Raw genomic sequence first — 17,858 nt, 5'->3', positions numbered from 1 at the left:
TAAAGTACTGATGTTAATATACGGAACCCATCCATAAAGCATTGGTACACTGTACCATTTCTGCCATAACTGACCAAGACTCTTACAGAGAGACTCTCTTTGCGCCTTATATTTTGTTTCTGTGGGTTTTGATATAAAACTACCACCTTGGTGCTATCTGGATGCTTTCACCATACACTCACTGTACTTCTAGCCTCAAGTTTTTTTAAGTTCCCTCACACTTCATTTCCATATTGTTAGCAATGACAGTAGATGTCTCACTGAAAAGCTTTAACAAATAAAAACAATCATTAAACTATTAAAGCCTTCCATCCCAAAGCCTGTTCTCCTGGTATAGAATAATCTCTTACACCAAGGTTTCAGTGTATTTCAGAAAGTTTCCAGGACCTGAGAGAAAGTCCTCTAAGGTACAGATTTGCTGTTTTTCTTATCTCCAATTAGAAATTTATAGAGGTATGTATAACAGCAGCCATTCTCTTTGGGAACGTTGCCCTCCCCTTCTCTGTAGAGATCTACAATCAGACAGAAACTGATTGTGGAAGGACAATTACTGGGCATTCTCATAATGCTTATCATTGGAGTAGGTCCAGCTAGCTAATGAAGTAGAGAAAAGAGGAACTAGCCATCTGTCCAGTGATACCTCTATACACTAGGACACTGGTACTTCGTCGCAGCCAAGTCTACATTTGTTTTATCTCTGGCTGTCCTGTGAGAGTAGCTTCCTGTCATAACTCATGGCGGAGGAGGGAGATGGAGGAAGCTTGTTGAGACTGCTAGAAAAGGCATAGCTGGTATTGCAAATAATTTTGGAGTACATGCAATGAGACTAAATCATACACTCTGATTACCCAGACCTTGTCATTGTAATCCCTTTTGAATTTTGATTTTCATCCCGTGTGTCTTATGTGCAACTGCTAGTGAAGACGTTTACCAGATTTTTAACCCAACCTCATCATGAGCCCAACTGTGTTATTTTCCATGTATTTGTTATTTTAATTCAACAGCGCACAAGTATGAATTACTAAAACAAGAGTTATGTACACAATTTATTGCAAAATCCAGTTCCCACAACAATATTTTGATTGTACTATAGCAGTTGAGAATGCACCTCACACAGTTCAAATTTAATGTTGATTGCCTGAACTGGTCGCAATTTGCAGGAAAATAGAGTAAGAAATCATTCTTGTGGCATTTTCAGGCTTTCATTAAGCAATGACATCTCATATATTTAGAATTATGTCATGACTTTAATGCCATGCCTCTCAAGACAGTTGAAGCAAATAAAATGTTGAGACATGCCTGGCAAATCATTTTGTAAATAAGTAAAGTTGTGTGCGTGTGTGTGTGTGTGTAAATTATAAACAGCAAGACCATAAACAGAAGAAAATATGAAGAAAAGTTGTTATGCTATATCTGAAGACCCCGATTCGTGCTCACAAAAATGTCTTAAGATTGTTCAGTTGAAAAATCATTCCCTGTGTATTATAACCATACATCTATCTGAGAGTTTATTGTCTTAAGTAGAACAAGTTATTTACCAGGTTATTGTATGCAAGCTAAAGCTGCTGAATTCTTGCCATAATCTGTGACAGCAGAAATTGATTGGAGTAGAAAAACTAAGACACTACAATAATACCCTCATTCTGCTTCTGAAAGTTTCTTTGATTGTCAACAGGTGTTTTGTACACAATTCAAGGGAGCCAAATTATTCAAAATGAAACTATTCTAGCAGACTCTGATGTGTACTCCAGAATACAAGTTTCCACCAAACACACTTCTTTAAAAAAAAAGTGTATTATTTGCATCAAATTACAATCTCCATATTTCAGAGTCTGCATAATGAATACATTTTGAGATGCCAGGTTCCAGTTCAAAATCTGAGCCAGAAACAAGGCAAGTTCAAACTCCACACCTTTTTGAATGTTAATTTTCAAATTGTGCTTATTTATTTATGTATTTAAAGTTTTTGATAATGAGAAGCACTTTTCCTTAGGTCTGAGCTTTAGGACCTGAAAATTATTTTTCATTGTTTCTTTTTCAGATCAACACCCACTTTTCAGACACATTAGAATTGAGGTTCTGAGTATAGTTTTTGGTTCTCAGTTAATATATAGAATTTCAGATATCATTTAGATTTGATTTAGACATCCACCTGGAGTTTTTTCAACCTTTGCAAGTGCACTGTGGATCATTACACCTTAAAATGTCTTTTAATGCTGAATGTCTATATAGTTTGTTGTCCTTGATCTTAAGATGATTCATGCAAGAAGGACTACTTGTGGCAAAAGGATTGGAAAGCTTAGTCCATAGCTTGGAAAGAGTCAAAACTCAGAATTAGAGGCATCAGATGAATGAGTAATTGTAACAGTAATTAACACTATTAACAACATACCAAGGAGAAAACCACACTGTTAGCACCAGTGAGAATAGAATGTGTTTGAAATGACACTTTTAGCTCTTGGTCATGTGAATCAAATTGAACAGATATGCTGTGGTCTTTTTGTTCTTTTCTATATTGTGAAATCTGTTCCATCCAGAAAGTTTTCAAGCTTCAATTTTCAAAGCTATTTCAAGTAACTTGGATCCCCAAACTCCCAAGATTTTGAGCATTTTGCTGCTTGATGGTAACAGCACGAACACCCAGCTAATATTCATATTAGCTTGTCCAGTTTAGCTAGACATACAGAACACAGCCTGACATTCATTTTTGTTGAAAGGATGTCCCATAGGAATGAAGATGAAATTCTGAACTTCGAAATAGTTGTGTCATCTATCCAATACTCTTTTGATTACTTGGCTAATCAAGATGTCTGCTAACACCTTTATAAATAAGGATAAAAATGGCACCAACGAAAAAGTGCTGGACTCCTGGGATATGGGCTGGAAGATGCTGAGTTTTATTTTGTTTTTTAATGAATCTTAGCCTCTCAACAGCTAAGCTTGTTCAGTTTAATAACCTAATAAATATTTCTGAACAATGCTGTTGTGTCTTATGGTAATATCTGGCATTATACGCTAAGGACTCAGTGGAGTAGAACAGAAAATAAAACCCGCCTGCAATAGAAATTACACTTTTCTTTTTGTTTGGTTGGAAATTCACATCAGTTTAGCTTGCATTTTCACGTATTGCTGTTTTGCCAGGTTGTAACTTAGATTTTGCCACCATTTTCAAAATGCATATCAGTTTTATATTTGATTATAGTTGATTTTACTGCTTACTGCCCCCTCGCTTGATGCTGAATTGTAAAATTTTCAGTTTTGAGTCTTCCTAAATTTTATCTTAGAATTAGTTTGAAATTATTCGTATATGAAACTTTTGGTACTATCGTCTCATAATAACCACACTTCTTCCACTCCAATATATTTCCATTTCACTTTCCAAATCACTATACTGGCACACTATTTGAACAAGTTTTTGAGAGACACAAAAGCCACATGGAAGTTCCAGATATGCTTATGTATGAGCAGGCATAGCGCACAGCAACAGCAATGCAACTTGGCAATTTTTGCCATAAAGTTTGAGGGGCCTACTAATATATTGCCATTATAAATCTGTAAGTGTCCAAGTATATAAAATCACATTTCTTAAGTAAGATATAGATATCCCAGCCAGTAGCACAATATTGTATCAATCCATATTTTATTTACTGAAATGAATTTCAATAACTGCTCGATTTTTAACTTTCACTCTGCTTTGTTTGGAGCTAGCTTATAAATGAAAAGAGTATAATGACAGGTTTACTCATGGAAAGAGGAACTGGTGCTAAAATAGGCTCTTACATAAGCATCAGAAATTCTTCTTGAGAGCGAATTTCCTTTCCCCCTCAAAAAAAAAAAAAAAAAAAAAAAAATCAGATCACGGGCTCTCTCTTCTCAAAGACAATTGCACAATTTTACTTCCAGTTCCTAAATCTACTTTGAGAAGCTCGTCAAATTCTTCTTTTCCGCCGATGAGTTTCAATTTCAGAAGTAAATGCAATAAAGAGATGTAACTGCTTAGATTTAGTCTACTTATTTATGTTCTGTATAGAATTAAGTATGAGCTAATTATGTAGAGCAACTTGCAAAAATCTCTTTGGTCTCTGCCCCAAAGAGATTACAATTTAGGAGAAAACTTACAATGTAAATAAATTTGAGCATATTTTGAGAAAGATTGCAATATTTTAATTTGCGAGAGAAAGAAAAATGAAGAAGATTGCATCATCTGGTATCACTGCAAACTGTTTGGATTGCTTATAATAAGTGAAAAGTATTTGCCAAAATTATTGTGTTCCCATTATAGCTGAGAACATATTTGCATGCAATAATGTAATGGTGACTGCACTAGGAGGAGCTGACTTGATGTTCTCCTGGTGCCATAGTTAACATTCTTCCCAAGTGTTGGTAATTTTTTGATTCTTTATAACAATATTCAGGAAGTTATGCCTTTTGTTTCACAGACTTGAAGAGCTCAAAATTGCCCTGAAGAGCTTACAAAATTTCAAACTGGGGAGGCAACATAATACTGTGCATTTTGTGCCTATAAGAAAGATACCTTAAGAATTAGTTAGTAGCGTCAATCTATTGTCTCCTCTCTTAGAATTAAGATTAATTTTTCCCACAGAAGCATGCATATGTTGTAAATTAAAACTGAATAGAATAAGTGATTATGGCCAATTCTACACAGAGAGCAGGGTTAGAACAGATTCTCTGCCCCACAATTATATTGATTTGGGGATGGTTCAGAATCATGCCAATATAGACAGATAGGTAGATAAACTAATTCAACATTTGATCAGCTCTGATAACAATGGCAAAGAGAAATGTATTGCTCATAGCCCGCCATTTTTAGGATAGTATAGTAAAAATGTCATGTAATTTGCTAGCCAACTATTTTGTTGAAAGTATTGGCACAATCTAGTGTCAGTGAATGTCTGACGCATTATTCGTGGATAAAGAAAATATATGCCATCAGAAAAAGTACTAGAGCTGAACATATTCTTTGTGTAAAATTGGATCAAGCTTATGGTAGCCAGTTATGACTTTAAAAAAAATCACAATAATCCTTTCAATCTGGCAGAGAAGGAAGATGTTATTGTGGGATGTTATTACCTTTTCTAACAAATGTTATTAATTCAAAAGAAAGGTTCTTTCTAACTGTATTCTTCACAAAACAAGTTTCCAGCTAGAAGATCCTTCAAATATCTAGTATGATCTCAACCCAAGAGATAAACAGTCTTAGCTCAATCACACTATATGCATTATACTCTATGGCTTCAAAACTTGATAGACAATTAGTATCTAAAATGTCTCTTTGGAACAAACAACCATGGAATAGCCGTAGGCCATTTACAATCTGATCTTCCTTCTATTCAAGTTGATGGCAAGACTCCCATTGGTTTTAGAATGAGCAGGATAGAACAAGAACCTCCTATTCAATCTTCACACTTGAATTGTGAGGAGTTTGGTTGTTATTATTATAGGCTTTCCCTGTACTGTTTTTTTGTGTTGCCTGTCCACATAATTCAAAAGGCTCTGTGTGTTGATTCATTGCCAGTTTAACTTGCCTGCACTAGGCATGTACACAGTTTAACTAGCTAATATTCCACTGTTTGCTGTCATCTAGAGAAGCAAAACCTTTTGTGGTAGGCTATTTGGGGCCTTCTCTGCTGTATTTTGCTATATGCAGTTACTGTACTGGAACATTCTCACCACCACTTCAGGTGTTAAGGGGTTATTTGTTTGTTTTCCTTCCTTCCTTTCTTATTTTGTCCCTACTAGAGAATTACACATCTTAAGATGTGTTACTGCTTTTGGTTTGGAAGAATTAACTTTCCAGCAACAGGAAACCTTTGCACCAGTTTGTTTAGTTAAGCAGGACACTAGAAAACACATCATTGCTCAGATAAAGTAACTACATTCATAATAGTCAAAGTACTCTATGCCTAGATACGTAACTCTATGTATTATCTGATTTGACAAAAAAAAAGTAATGGTGCACATCGATAGTTTGTATGATTATAGCTCAGAAGCAGGCTTCATTGTTGAATCCAATTTAACAAGTATCAATATTCTTATTGCCATTCTGCTATTTCCCTAAAACCATTCAAAGGAGGCGCTTTACCAAACACTGGGAAAACATTAAAGACTGTGATTTTTTTTTTTTTTGGTACTGTAGCTTTAACAAGAACAAAACTTGGCACGATTCTGGTTCTCTGACTGGGAGCTTCCCCATAAGCCAATGTTGTGAGCAAACATGTCAAAGTCCCGTATGACCCTTCCTCACGCCTCACATTTCTAGTTTATATTTCATTTTAAACATTCTAGGTCAATTATAAGATACTTCTAAATATTCTTCTCTCCAAACCTGTTACCCATCCTTTACAACACATTCAACATATATGAATAGGCTTCTGGCTGTACAGTGCATGGGCTCTGGATGTTACCGAACCCCATCTGTTTCGTACAGCAACAAATATGGTAATTTCTATGCTCCTCAGGAGCATCAGCATAAAAGTCCTCTTTTGTAGCTTAATTAGTCATAATCCCCATCTGGGGGAGGTGAGACATTTCACTTTGCTGGTTGCAACACTTTGGCCAGGGTAAGAAGGAGACAAAAAGATCCTCATCCTTACATTTAATCAGCACTGCAGCATGGAGAGAGACAGACACACAAAAGAAATCACAAAGTCAACTCACAGAATCTCCAAGTCACGCAGGGCTCTAAAGGCTCCATCTTCAATGCAGCTGATCTGGTTGTTGTCCAGTTGCCTGCAGGAAGGAAGGGAGAGTATGAAGGCTTGCTGGGTAACTAAGCTGCCTTAAAGCACCCGGTCAAGTCTTTCCTGTCACTGAGGTGTCCCTCCACCCCCTTGCAGTCTTTGCTCGTCCCCCAGGAGGAGGCTTGCTCATAGCCTGCCACGCTGCTCTGTCTCTTCTCACTGACTGTCTGAAAGAACTGCACAGTACAGCACACTGAAGCCTGTCAGGTCTCAGTAAATATTAATTGCACCTTTTTTTTCTTTCTTTTTTTTAAAGGCAGAAGGGAGTAATTTCATTACATTAGGGCATTCAATCCATTATGAGCTTTTACCATCATGTCACTGAAACAATTTCATTAAGCTAAAGGCCTGTAAATCATTGGAGGTCACTCCACTGCCCTCTGCGACCTCCCAGAATGCCTTTTTTCCCCTTTTACTGGAAGTTTCAGTCCTCTGTCCTGAAAGTACTAAATCTCAAGGCTTTATCTGCCCAAGAGCTGCAAGTGTGCATGGGGAATATACCAATTCCAAATTAGACTCAACTAATCTAATTTTATAGTCTTTTTATTATTCTAAGCACCAAATGTCTGTGGTGTTCGAGGCTTCTCTCTATTGTTACTGGTCCCATCTGGCTGGCAATCCTATTGAAAGATTTTTGACTAAATACAGATTCTGCTTAGCTGTATCAGTGAAAGAAATCTATTGATAGATAATATTAAAAAATGGTGTGCATAAACACACATACACACAATTACAGTCTTAATAACGTAGTACTTTATTATAAAACCACTATAATTTAATACACCTCATATTGATTTTTCACATTTATTTCCCCCCAAATATACATGTTTTAAATATATTTTACAGTATGTAGGAAAATATGTTTTACAGTATGTAGGGTGCACGTGCATGCGTGTTTCACCTAGAAAATTAGTTTTTTATGCTCCTAATGCTTGAATCGAAGTGTAACATTTAAGGATGTAAGTCACTCTGTCCCTGATAATTTATATGACAAACCATAAATAAATCTGTATTATATGCAACTGTGTAAGCTATACCCACATTCGAACACAGTATAGACATTGCAAGAGATATGAATGCACATCCCTTGTTCCGCTTGGTACTTTGCCTAGACTCTAAGGTTGATGGGCCTGTCAATTCTGCTTGTCTGTATAGTATCTAGCACAATGATGCTATCTTCTTTTTGATATTCATAAGTGTTACTGCATATTCAACAAAATTATTATCAATATTATATACACAGTGCCCATATATACACTTGCACTGGTGCTGAGATGATATATTTAGGAAAGACCATAGTCATCTATGCTCTGTGCTGTACAGACATTTAAGAATCCATTCATTGACCCAGCAACCTTCCATTAAAAGTAAAAATAAACCATGAATAATTACAACACAATAAAAATAGTTAGCATCTTTTTAGGTAGAAAATGTGTGTTTATTTAAAGTTCTAAGTGACAGCAACATTCATTTTAACCTTTTCCATGAATTACCACATAAGTACAAATTGAGCCAATTGATATAAATTATACCGAATGTGAATATATCTAGCGCCCAAGTGACATTTATCCTAGCTGAGATGGTCCTAATGAAATGGACCAGGCTCAGTAAGCTCCAAGTTTTTTACAATTTGAAGTGTATGAAAAATCATACTGATTATCAAGGCTATCAAAATGCTTACAAGCATAAACACAGGTCAAGTTTCTTCATGGATCTCACAACTTAATGGAACATTTTGAATTTGACAAATCTTTGAGCGGCATCCCTCATACTGAAAGAAAAGATGTAATATTATCTAAAGGGGATCAGTCGCCCACCAATGCACGTACCCCTGCATCTTTAGGGGGTAGAAGGAAGGAGTTGCTGAGTGGCTATTTTTTGGATCTGTATATATTGGTGGTTTCTGAAATGTCTAATATTTGTTGCTTCACTAGAACAAGGTCTTAGTAACAATTTAGGGGTCAGGATTGCTGTAACAAGCGTTAAAATAGAGTAAAACATAGTTCCATTGTGTGTGTCTTTAAGAACTTTATATTGGCCACTTTCTTCCTCGTGTACTTTATTCATCTAATTCACGTGTGGTTTGCATTTGATGTTAAAAAAAAAAAAGCATTAACCGACAATTCAGGAAACTCAATATGATCTAGTCTTTTCAAACTCATTAGGTTGTACTGCCTAGTTTGAATTGAGGTACAGAATGCTATCTACTTTACTGCCGAATGTGCTCAGATCTAAGTAAATAAGCCCAGAGTGATTAATATATGTATTGAAAACCAGAAGGCTTTCTGTTTGTCATATGAGTATAAGTAAACAGTGGTTTTTTTTTTTAAGAATGCTATCTGTTGCTTGGATTTTAGGGTAAATAAGTGTTTAACAAATCATATATAGCTCTCTATGGGTCCAATCCATCCAACACTAGCTATGTACTTAATGTCTGAGAGGGTCTATTAAATCATTGGAACAATTCACAGAATTAAGGTAAGCTTTACATGCTTCACAGAACTAGTATATTCATAGAATCAGCCACAAACATTTTTGGGCCTATCTCTCATTTTGTATTAGTTATATCCTGCTCTTTAGGACTAATATCAGTTTCCTAACAAACTATGGTGTCTGAAAGGCAGCCAGGTTAAGTGGTTAGAGAACACAAAAGGGGACCAGAGTCACCTATGTTTTAGTTTTATCTGCTAATGATTAAGGTTTCAATTCTGCAGACACTTATTCATGTGCTTAATATTAAGCATGTGAATTATCCCTCCGAAGACACTGGGATTGATCATCATCTTAAATTTAATCATGGGCTTGTTTGCAAGATCAGGAAAACAATCATATCCCATGATACTCAAAATGGACAAATTGTGTTTTTAAAGAAACAAATCAGGAACTCAGAAAAGCTATATAAACTAACAGTCAGAGAGAGCGAGAAAGAGAGAGAGAGAAAAAACCAGAAAATGTAGGGCCACATTTCCCCAATATACACATCGTACCACAGCTGTCTGCTCTTATCACTTAGTTCTGAACATAATGTTGAAACACACACAAAAAATAACTTCATACATACTCATTTGTCAGCTATTATCATCTTTCAACTAAGTTTCGAAAATGGCATCAGTTTTGTGTGACAGTTTTATGTGTCAGCTTTCAGACATTTGTTGGAGAGATTTTTCTCCTTTTAATTACCAAAATAATATAATGAAGAGAGGCTGCGTCGCTGATGGTTAGAGCGGAGAACTAGAGAACATCACCTCTGGCACTGTTCTGCCTCTCACATGATGTGTGACCTTTAGAAAGTCGCTCTTCACCTGACTTTCTACCCACCTATGAAATGAATACAACACTGACCACATGGGGACATTTTGAAACGCTTGTAAAGTGGTTGGACTGCATCTTACGAAAGGCACTATAAAATGTGCCCACTGCAACCTTTATCAACCTTTATCTTTGCAGGCTAATTGGAAGAAAAGGGGATTTCTTCTGTAGAGCTCCCTTATAGCAACTGGGGGAAATGGGAAAGTTCATAGGGATGGATGGGAAGGGCAAGAAGCTGACGGGGCCAGTTTAGGACAAGTTCGCTGCATTGCCCTTCCTGCTGACTAGAAATACAGGGGGGCATTTATGAGCCAAGCAGCTTCTTTACCATACATATATCTGGCAAATGGACTGGGTTCCCTTTTGACCACGGTGGGAATGATACTAATTGTCCTGCTTTCTGCAAGGCTGAGAACAAATTTTTCCTTCACCCCAGACTGGCCACAGCCAGGTGGTTTTCTCAGCTTCCTCACAGTTGTTCTGGGACCCTGTGGGATTGTGGGATGAAGTAAGGGGATTAGATTATACTATGTATTGAAAACCATAGTATAGTCTTACTACATCAAATGTGGGCTGGGTGTCCAGCACGGGTACTCGGCACAGAAGGGACACAATTGAACAAAATGAATTGGAAAAGGATTGGGAGGAAAGCATTCCTTAAGGAAGTTAAGAGGAGGTTGGGGCTCCCACATCTCATCAACAGGTAGCCAATACCCTCCTTTTCCTGTTCCCCTTTAAGGGGCTAAGGACAGAGGTTTGGGATGCCCACATCTTGTAAGTAGGGAGCTGACCCCCTCTCTCCTGTGCTGCACAATATATTGTCTGGTATCTCCAGATATTATAAGTGAATTAAGTTTCAGCCTAATTAAATTTCCATGGCCTCCTGTCTTTCTTCCACACAAATACATTGTACCATTCTGACTAATAATAACGAGTAAATTTGGATACTCTTAACAATTTGGACTATGAACGAAAATAGAGGCAACAAACTGCTTCTTTCTGCTTACCCAGACACTCTTTCTGGGGTATTACTGGAGCCTCTGAATGGTAGGTGGCTTACACTATGCATCATGGAGACTGTCGTAAGTAGAAACAAAGAAGGAGACTGAGGAAGACGTGCCATATTTAACTGCAAACTGCCAGGCTTTGGTCAGGTTATTATGGGTGAAGTGTTTGCTTATGTTGAAATGGTTCAGTTTCACACATTAGACACCAGACCCTGGACTCGGATCCAGGGCTTTTGTCTGAAGTGTCTCTTGCTTTGACGTCAGCGACCATGGGAAACCCTGCAACAGATGTGTGATTAAATAGCTGCTCTCACTTCACCCAAGAGGCTCCAGGGAACTGAACTTCTATGACAGGCAATTAGCTACTAACAACAATAACAATAGAGATATAACAAAAGAATTCCAAAAAAAGAGAATACAATTGGCTATCAAGGAAAAGATGTATTAGTTACACACGATATGGGCAACATTTGAGACAGGAACACTTGAAGCTCATAAATTAGTGACTGAAGACATGAAATAGTCTTCGCTTAGGGTATGTCTACACTACCACCCTAGTTCGAACTAGGGTGGCTAATGTAGTCATTCGAACTTGCAAATGAAGCCCGGGATTTAAATATCCCAGGCTTTATTTGCATGTCCCAGGGCACCGTCATTTTGAAATGCCCCGTGGTTAGAACTACCTGCCCGCGGCTACACGTGGCACGGGCTAGGTAGTTCGAATTAAAGCTCCTAATTCGAACTACTGTTACTCCTCCTGCAATGAGGAGGATTAACAGTATTTAAATCCCGGGCTAGGGATTTAAACTTCAAACTAGGGTGGCAGTGTAGACATACCCTTACAGACATGACAAAAATCACAGAAATATAGGGCAAGAAGGGGACCATTAGCCTATCCCTCTGCACTGAGGCATGATTAACTATGATAAACATACACCAGGCATATTATATGTATAATATGGTTTTATGTATAGTATAATTTCATGTCACACATTTACTACTCAGTGTTTTCAATAAGAAATATAGAAAATATAGAATCAGAGAATCATAGAACTAGAAGGATCCTTGAGATGTCATCTATTACAGTCTCCTTCACTAATGATAGGACCAAGCAACATCATACCATCCCTGACAGATATGTGTCTGACCTGCTCTTAAAATCTCCAATGATGGAGATTCCACAATCTCCCTAGGCAATTTATTCCAGTGCTTAACCACCCTGATTGGTAGGAAATTTTTCCTAATATACAACCTAAATCTCCCCTGCTGTAATGTAAACCCATTGCTCCTAGTCCTATCATCAGGAATTATGAAATTATGCCTGACCAACAAATTATGTGACTGATGTATTTGGTCTTTAAAACTGGCGTTTTATTATACAAAATTCAGATAAAACATCTTTTGTTAAAATTGAAAAACAATGCTACACCTCTATAGCTAGTAAATCCTTATATTTCCTGCTGTTATTTAACCAAGAGATGAAGCTAAATTTTAATACATGATACAGTACTGCAACACTTTGGTTTATATGTTTGGATTTTCAAATTATTCACCATAAGGAGAGAGTTAAATTTCAAATTCCATTAAAGGAAAGAATAGAATTTCAAATTGTTGATTTCATTTTACCATTAAAAATCACCTACAATTCAAAAATATAAATTGATAATTTTGGTAATTAATCTGCAAATAACGCTGTTGCTTTGTTCTATAATCAGATACCAAATGCAACTGAACTCACTATCTTTTGTGCAATTACCAGACCAGTCCTATTTACAGAAAGAAAGAAACCATCAAGCACTGCTGAATCATCAAGCTAAATTCTCACTTTGTTTTACTATATTTTTTTTATTTATCATATAGGAAGATTTTTTTTAAGTACAAACATTAATAAAGACACTATAGAATCCAATGATCCAAATGATCTAGTCGAAGAACAGACAGAACATTAGGTTCATTAATGTCTCCACTATGTATGACCTGCCTGGAACCTAGATAAAAAATCAAACTTGACTCTGATTTAACAAGGACTATTATGCATACTTTGCAATTATTCTCATTTAATACATTTTATTTCGTGTATTTCACATTGCTATTTGACGTGATTCAGAAGCAGGAGAATAGTATTACATTCTAACACTTGTTCATTTAAAAGAACTTCACTAATATAAGTGTACAGGGCAGATTAATGTCTCAGAAGCATGTCTTGTGTTAACCAACTAAAAATATTTCACATATGTTAATAACAAATTCAGTTTCACATTAAAATATTTCATTGTTTAGACTGAGATTTTTGAAGGGAAGGTGTATCAACTGTACCTTTTGTAAAAAGACCACTGCCAAAATAATTTAGGCCAAAAATTAGGATTAATCAATCACTTCTCATACTCATTTTGATAGAAGTGTTTTTCCCTTGTAATGTATGCACTCCAATCATGCAGCATTTATGAAGTTCAGCACCAGAAACAGCCTTGTCCATATTCACTGGCCAGATCTAGAGTCTAATCCTGCAAATGCTTATGCACGTTAATAATTTGAAGAAAACTGGCCTCACACATATGCCTTAGAATTGAAGGATTGCTCATTTAGAGGGGTTTCAAACGTAACAAAACTCCACAAATGGGGCAGGAAAGTAGACACTTTCCATTATTTTAGTTTCAATAATCAACAGGTATATTAAAAAAAACAGAATTTTAGAAACATTGGTTTTAATCAATTTTCATTGGTCATACTTAACTGTACTTATCTTTGAAGAATTCTAACAAAAAATTAAAAATCTATAAGAATAATATTTTTAAAATGTATGGATGAAATAAATTGATTTTAACATTAAAATACAGGTTGAATAGGGTAAAATGTTGGAGAAGTCTATAAGGGGGAAAGAGATAAAGTGATCAGTCTGTAATATACCTCGGAGATTTTGAGCCTTATGCCAGAATTGCATCTTTTTATGACAATATGGTTTTGGAGATAGCAATAGTTAAAGTACTATGTGGAAACAACTCATTTACATGGCATAACTGTTCAGGTTTGATCAACACTCAGACCATTCTGTGTTAGAAAAGTTAAGTAACAGATTAGGTTTGTTTTTAAAAAAATAATTATTCTGCAGACTATGAAGTTTAAAGTTACCGATTTTTGTGCTTTCTCCCTCTCTGTAAATAAAATTACCCAGGTTTTTTTATTTAGGGGGGCAAACATCATTTTATATACACATCACACAAATTTAAAGCAATGTTTAAACAATCAAAAATTTAAGACCTTCCTTCCCCCACAACCAAAATTCCCTTTCAATTTCATGGTATTTACAACGTCCTTCGTTTACTGTCTCCCGGTTGCTGATGTAACGAATAGTGCATACCAAACACACAAATGGCTGTCTCCATAGCAATTGGGGCAGGTTTTGTGGTTTCCCTAGTTACTCTTGACTGATAACCATCTGTTGTTCTTCATTGCCATAGGCCCAACAGGAGGGGGAGGGAAAAATCAGAAAGATAAAATCGGCAAACGTTAGCTAATTTGAAAAGGTATCTCTTACATAGTTTTTATCAACCACCCTTCTCCACCCCTATTTGTACCTATTTGGATTCCAGTTCTACCTTTTACTTTCAATAGATGTGAACTAAAATATCTCTGTGTAGAAGACTCTTTTACTAAGCTGAATCACAGAAAGCATTTTCCTAAGGACAAGAAGTTGCCAGCCTTTCCCTGTACTGATAGAATTTTACACCCAATTTCACACTTTTATTTTTGAGCTACAATCACAAGGAGTCTAAAGTTCCATTTGCCAAACAGGAGGAGTAAGAAACAGTGATGCTCCAATACTCAATACTCCAGTTATTTGGGTATTCACTTGAAATGTGAGAGGGACACCGATGTTAAAAATCCCTGTTTCAGAGCTTTGCTCTCTCTGTAGATAAAATCGCCTGGGTTTAGTATTCTGGAGGCAAGTGTCATCCCTTCAGAGCAGGGATTTTTAACCAGGTTTCCCCCACTCTAAGGAGAGTGTCCTGACAACCAGCATTTAGGCTATTCTGGGATGAATCTCTCAATCTCTTTTGCTGAAGCTCTTCCGCTTGTATTCATAATTGATTGTAAAAGGGATTGGAACCTGGGTCTTCCATGTGAGTGCCTTAATCACTACAGCGATAGTCATTCCCAGTTACTCTCTCTCTGGTCCAACGTCTAGTAAGTATTTTATACAAAGTGGAAAGGAGAATCAGAAAGACACAAACTAGGATAGCTAATAGTCTGGTGGCTTGAAGCATTAATTTAGGGTTTGAGTTCAAGTCCCTGCTCTAGGGAAGGCAGTCAAACCCGAGTTTCCTATATCCCAGTTGTGTACCCAAAACAGGGGATTTGCTTTTTACATTCCCTGTAAAAAAACCCTAAATGTTATTCAACCCCAAAATGTATCCTTCAACTTTTTGATTAATCAAAAATTCTGAAAAATGTACCTCTTGGTTCCTGCTGAACCAAACTTTTTCCCCCCCAGCACTCCATGTTCCATTGTTTGTGCTATTGTTTTAATATATTATTTTTTAAAAGCATGCCTCTGAGGGAATAGTGGTGCTTCTAAGCATCTAAGAAGGCATGTGTTCTCTGGGGGACTTGACAGGAAATAGGATAGAGTGGTGATGTCAAAGGTGATACATACAAGAGATCTTAACCACCAAGATAGCCTGTGAGCTCCCCAGAGGTTATCCATTTAGTTCTTATGGATGACTGAAGAACAAAGCAAAAGAGTCAAAGACAACTGAAAAGATTAAAAATGAGGGCTACATCATGCCAAAGTAATAAATTGTACTGAGTTAGTCCATACATTATAGCACCAAAATCATATGCATGCTTAGATTTTACTTTAAAGCGGGGGAGAGGGAAAGAGAAAATGTTATGGGTTGTTTTTAAATTAGAAATTGAAGATTCATGCTGCATGGAAAATATACTGAAGACTATCAAAGATATGGCACAGTTAGTATATCGACTACATCATCTTAGCAACAGACCACTATCAAACTCGACCTTTATATAATAAGACCACTAGACAATTTGTTGAGTTGCAAACTGGGATCAGCAGTCCACAAAATATTCCAGTAAGCAATTCTGGTTTATTCTATTTTTTTCTTAAGTCCCAGCAGTTCCAGGAAGGGGGGGGGGGGGGGTGGAGTAGCGGGCTAAATATCTCAGTGCATCCTTTTTTTAAACCAACATAATTCGTCAATATGCAAAAAACTGTTGTTCAATTAACGATTTGACTCAAACTGACAGGCAAAGTGGCATTTGTAGTGGACGCTGTAGATTTGAAGCTGATGCTTTAGCTTTAAATCATGTTATTGTGATTTGGAATTGCTAGGGTTTTCCCAATACAGCTCATTCTTAGCACAGGTCTAGTCCTCATGGGGAGACTAAGGAGCTCTAGAGGTACTTATAGTTAAGATGATCGGGTGCAGCATATGACTAGAGTCAGCTCAAACACCAACAGAATACAGCTATCTGCCAATTTGCTGACATGACAAAAGTGACTCTGCCCTTGCAGCATTGAGGTTTGATTATTCTAATGAGCTTTATTGTGGGTCACTGACAAATTAAGTAATGCACAATGAGTCCCCTTGATTGCTCTAAGGGAGTGAGTATGGGGACAAAAGGCACTGTTTTACTATTGCTTTATTCTCTTCTCAGTCCGTCTGTCTTGGTATGCACAGAACTGAAGAACTAGATTTGTACATTTAAATTCTCTAGGTCCCAGATACAAGATCCCTCCCTAAAGGCTCTTAAGCAACTTTAGCAGACATGGAATAAGAGGGATGATCCTCTCCTGGATCAGTGACTGATTAAAAGATAGGAAACAAAGGCTAGGGATAAAAGGACACCTTTCAGAAGAGCGAGGTAAATAGTGGTGTCTCCCAGGGTTCTCTATTGGAACCAGGGCTGTTCAAAATATTCATAAGCAATCTTGAAAAAAGGATAAACAGTGAAGTGGAAACATTGGCAATTGATACAAAATTACTCAAGAAATATCACAAAACTGGGCGAGTGGGCAACATAATGCCAGATGAAATTCAGTGTTGATAAATGCAAAGTAACGCATATTTGAAAACAGAATCCCAACTATATACAAAATGATGGTGCCTAAATTACCAAGAAAGAGATGTTGGAGTCATTGTGGATAGTTCTCTGAAAACATCCACCCATTCAATGTGCAGTAGCAATAAAAAAAACAACAACAAAAACCCCAACCCTCTAACGTTAGGAACTATTAGGAAAGGAAGGATAGAAACTATCATAATGCCTCTATATAAATGCATGGTATGCCCACATCTTGAACACTGCATGCAGAACTAGTCACTCCATCTCAAAAAAAGATATATTAGGATTGGAAAAGATACAGAGAAGGGCAACATATGAGGAGAGATTAAAAAGACTGGAACTTTTCAGCATGAAAAAGAGATGACTAAGTGGGGATATATGATGGAGGTCTATAAAATCCAGAGTGGTAAAGAGAATGTGAATAAGAAAATGCCATTTATTTCTTCACGTAACCCAAGAATTAGGGGTCACCCAATGAAATTGCCAGGTAGAAGACTTAAAATAAAGAAAAGGAAGTACTGTTTCACACAATGCACCATCAACCTTGTGGAACTTTTTGCCCAGGAAAATTATCAAGGACAAAACTACAAAAGAGTTTTAAAAAGTAGTAAGTTCATAGAGGATTGGTCCATCAATTAGCAGGATGGGCAGGGATGCTATCCCTAGCTGTGAGTGTCGCTAGCCTCTGTTTGCCAGA

General features: G+C 36.8%; 1 protein-coding gene across 1 annotated transcript in view; it reads right to left on the bottom strand.

Moving 5' to 3' along the window:
- Window positions 1-17,858, bottom strand: part of SLIT3 (slit guidance ligand 3) — a 795,269-nt gene that overhangs the window by 319,895 nt on the left and 457,516 nt on the right. Inside the window, exon 6 of the mRNA XM_006115755.4 lies at window positions 6,679-6,750. Coding sequence (XP_006115817.1) covers window positions 6,679-6,750 — 72 coding nt within the window. The remainder of the gene's footprint in view (window positions 1-6,678; window positions 6,751-17,858) is intronic.

The sequence above is a fragment of the Pelodiscus sinensis genome, chromosome 17, assembly GCF_049634645.1.
Source record: "Pelodiscus sinensis isolate JC-2024 chromosome 17, ASM4963464v1, whole genome shotgun sequence".
Taxonomy (NCBI): domain Eukaryota; kingdom Metazoa; phylum Chordata; order Testudines; family Trionychidae; genus Pelodiscus; species Pelodiscus sinensis.
The sequence above is the reverse complement of the archived record's forward strand: the minus strand, read 5'-3'. Positions and strand labels throughout refer to the sequence as shown.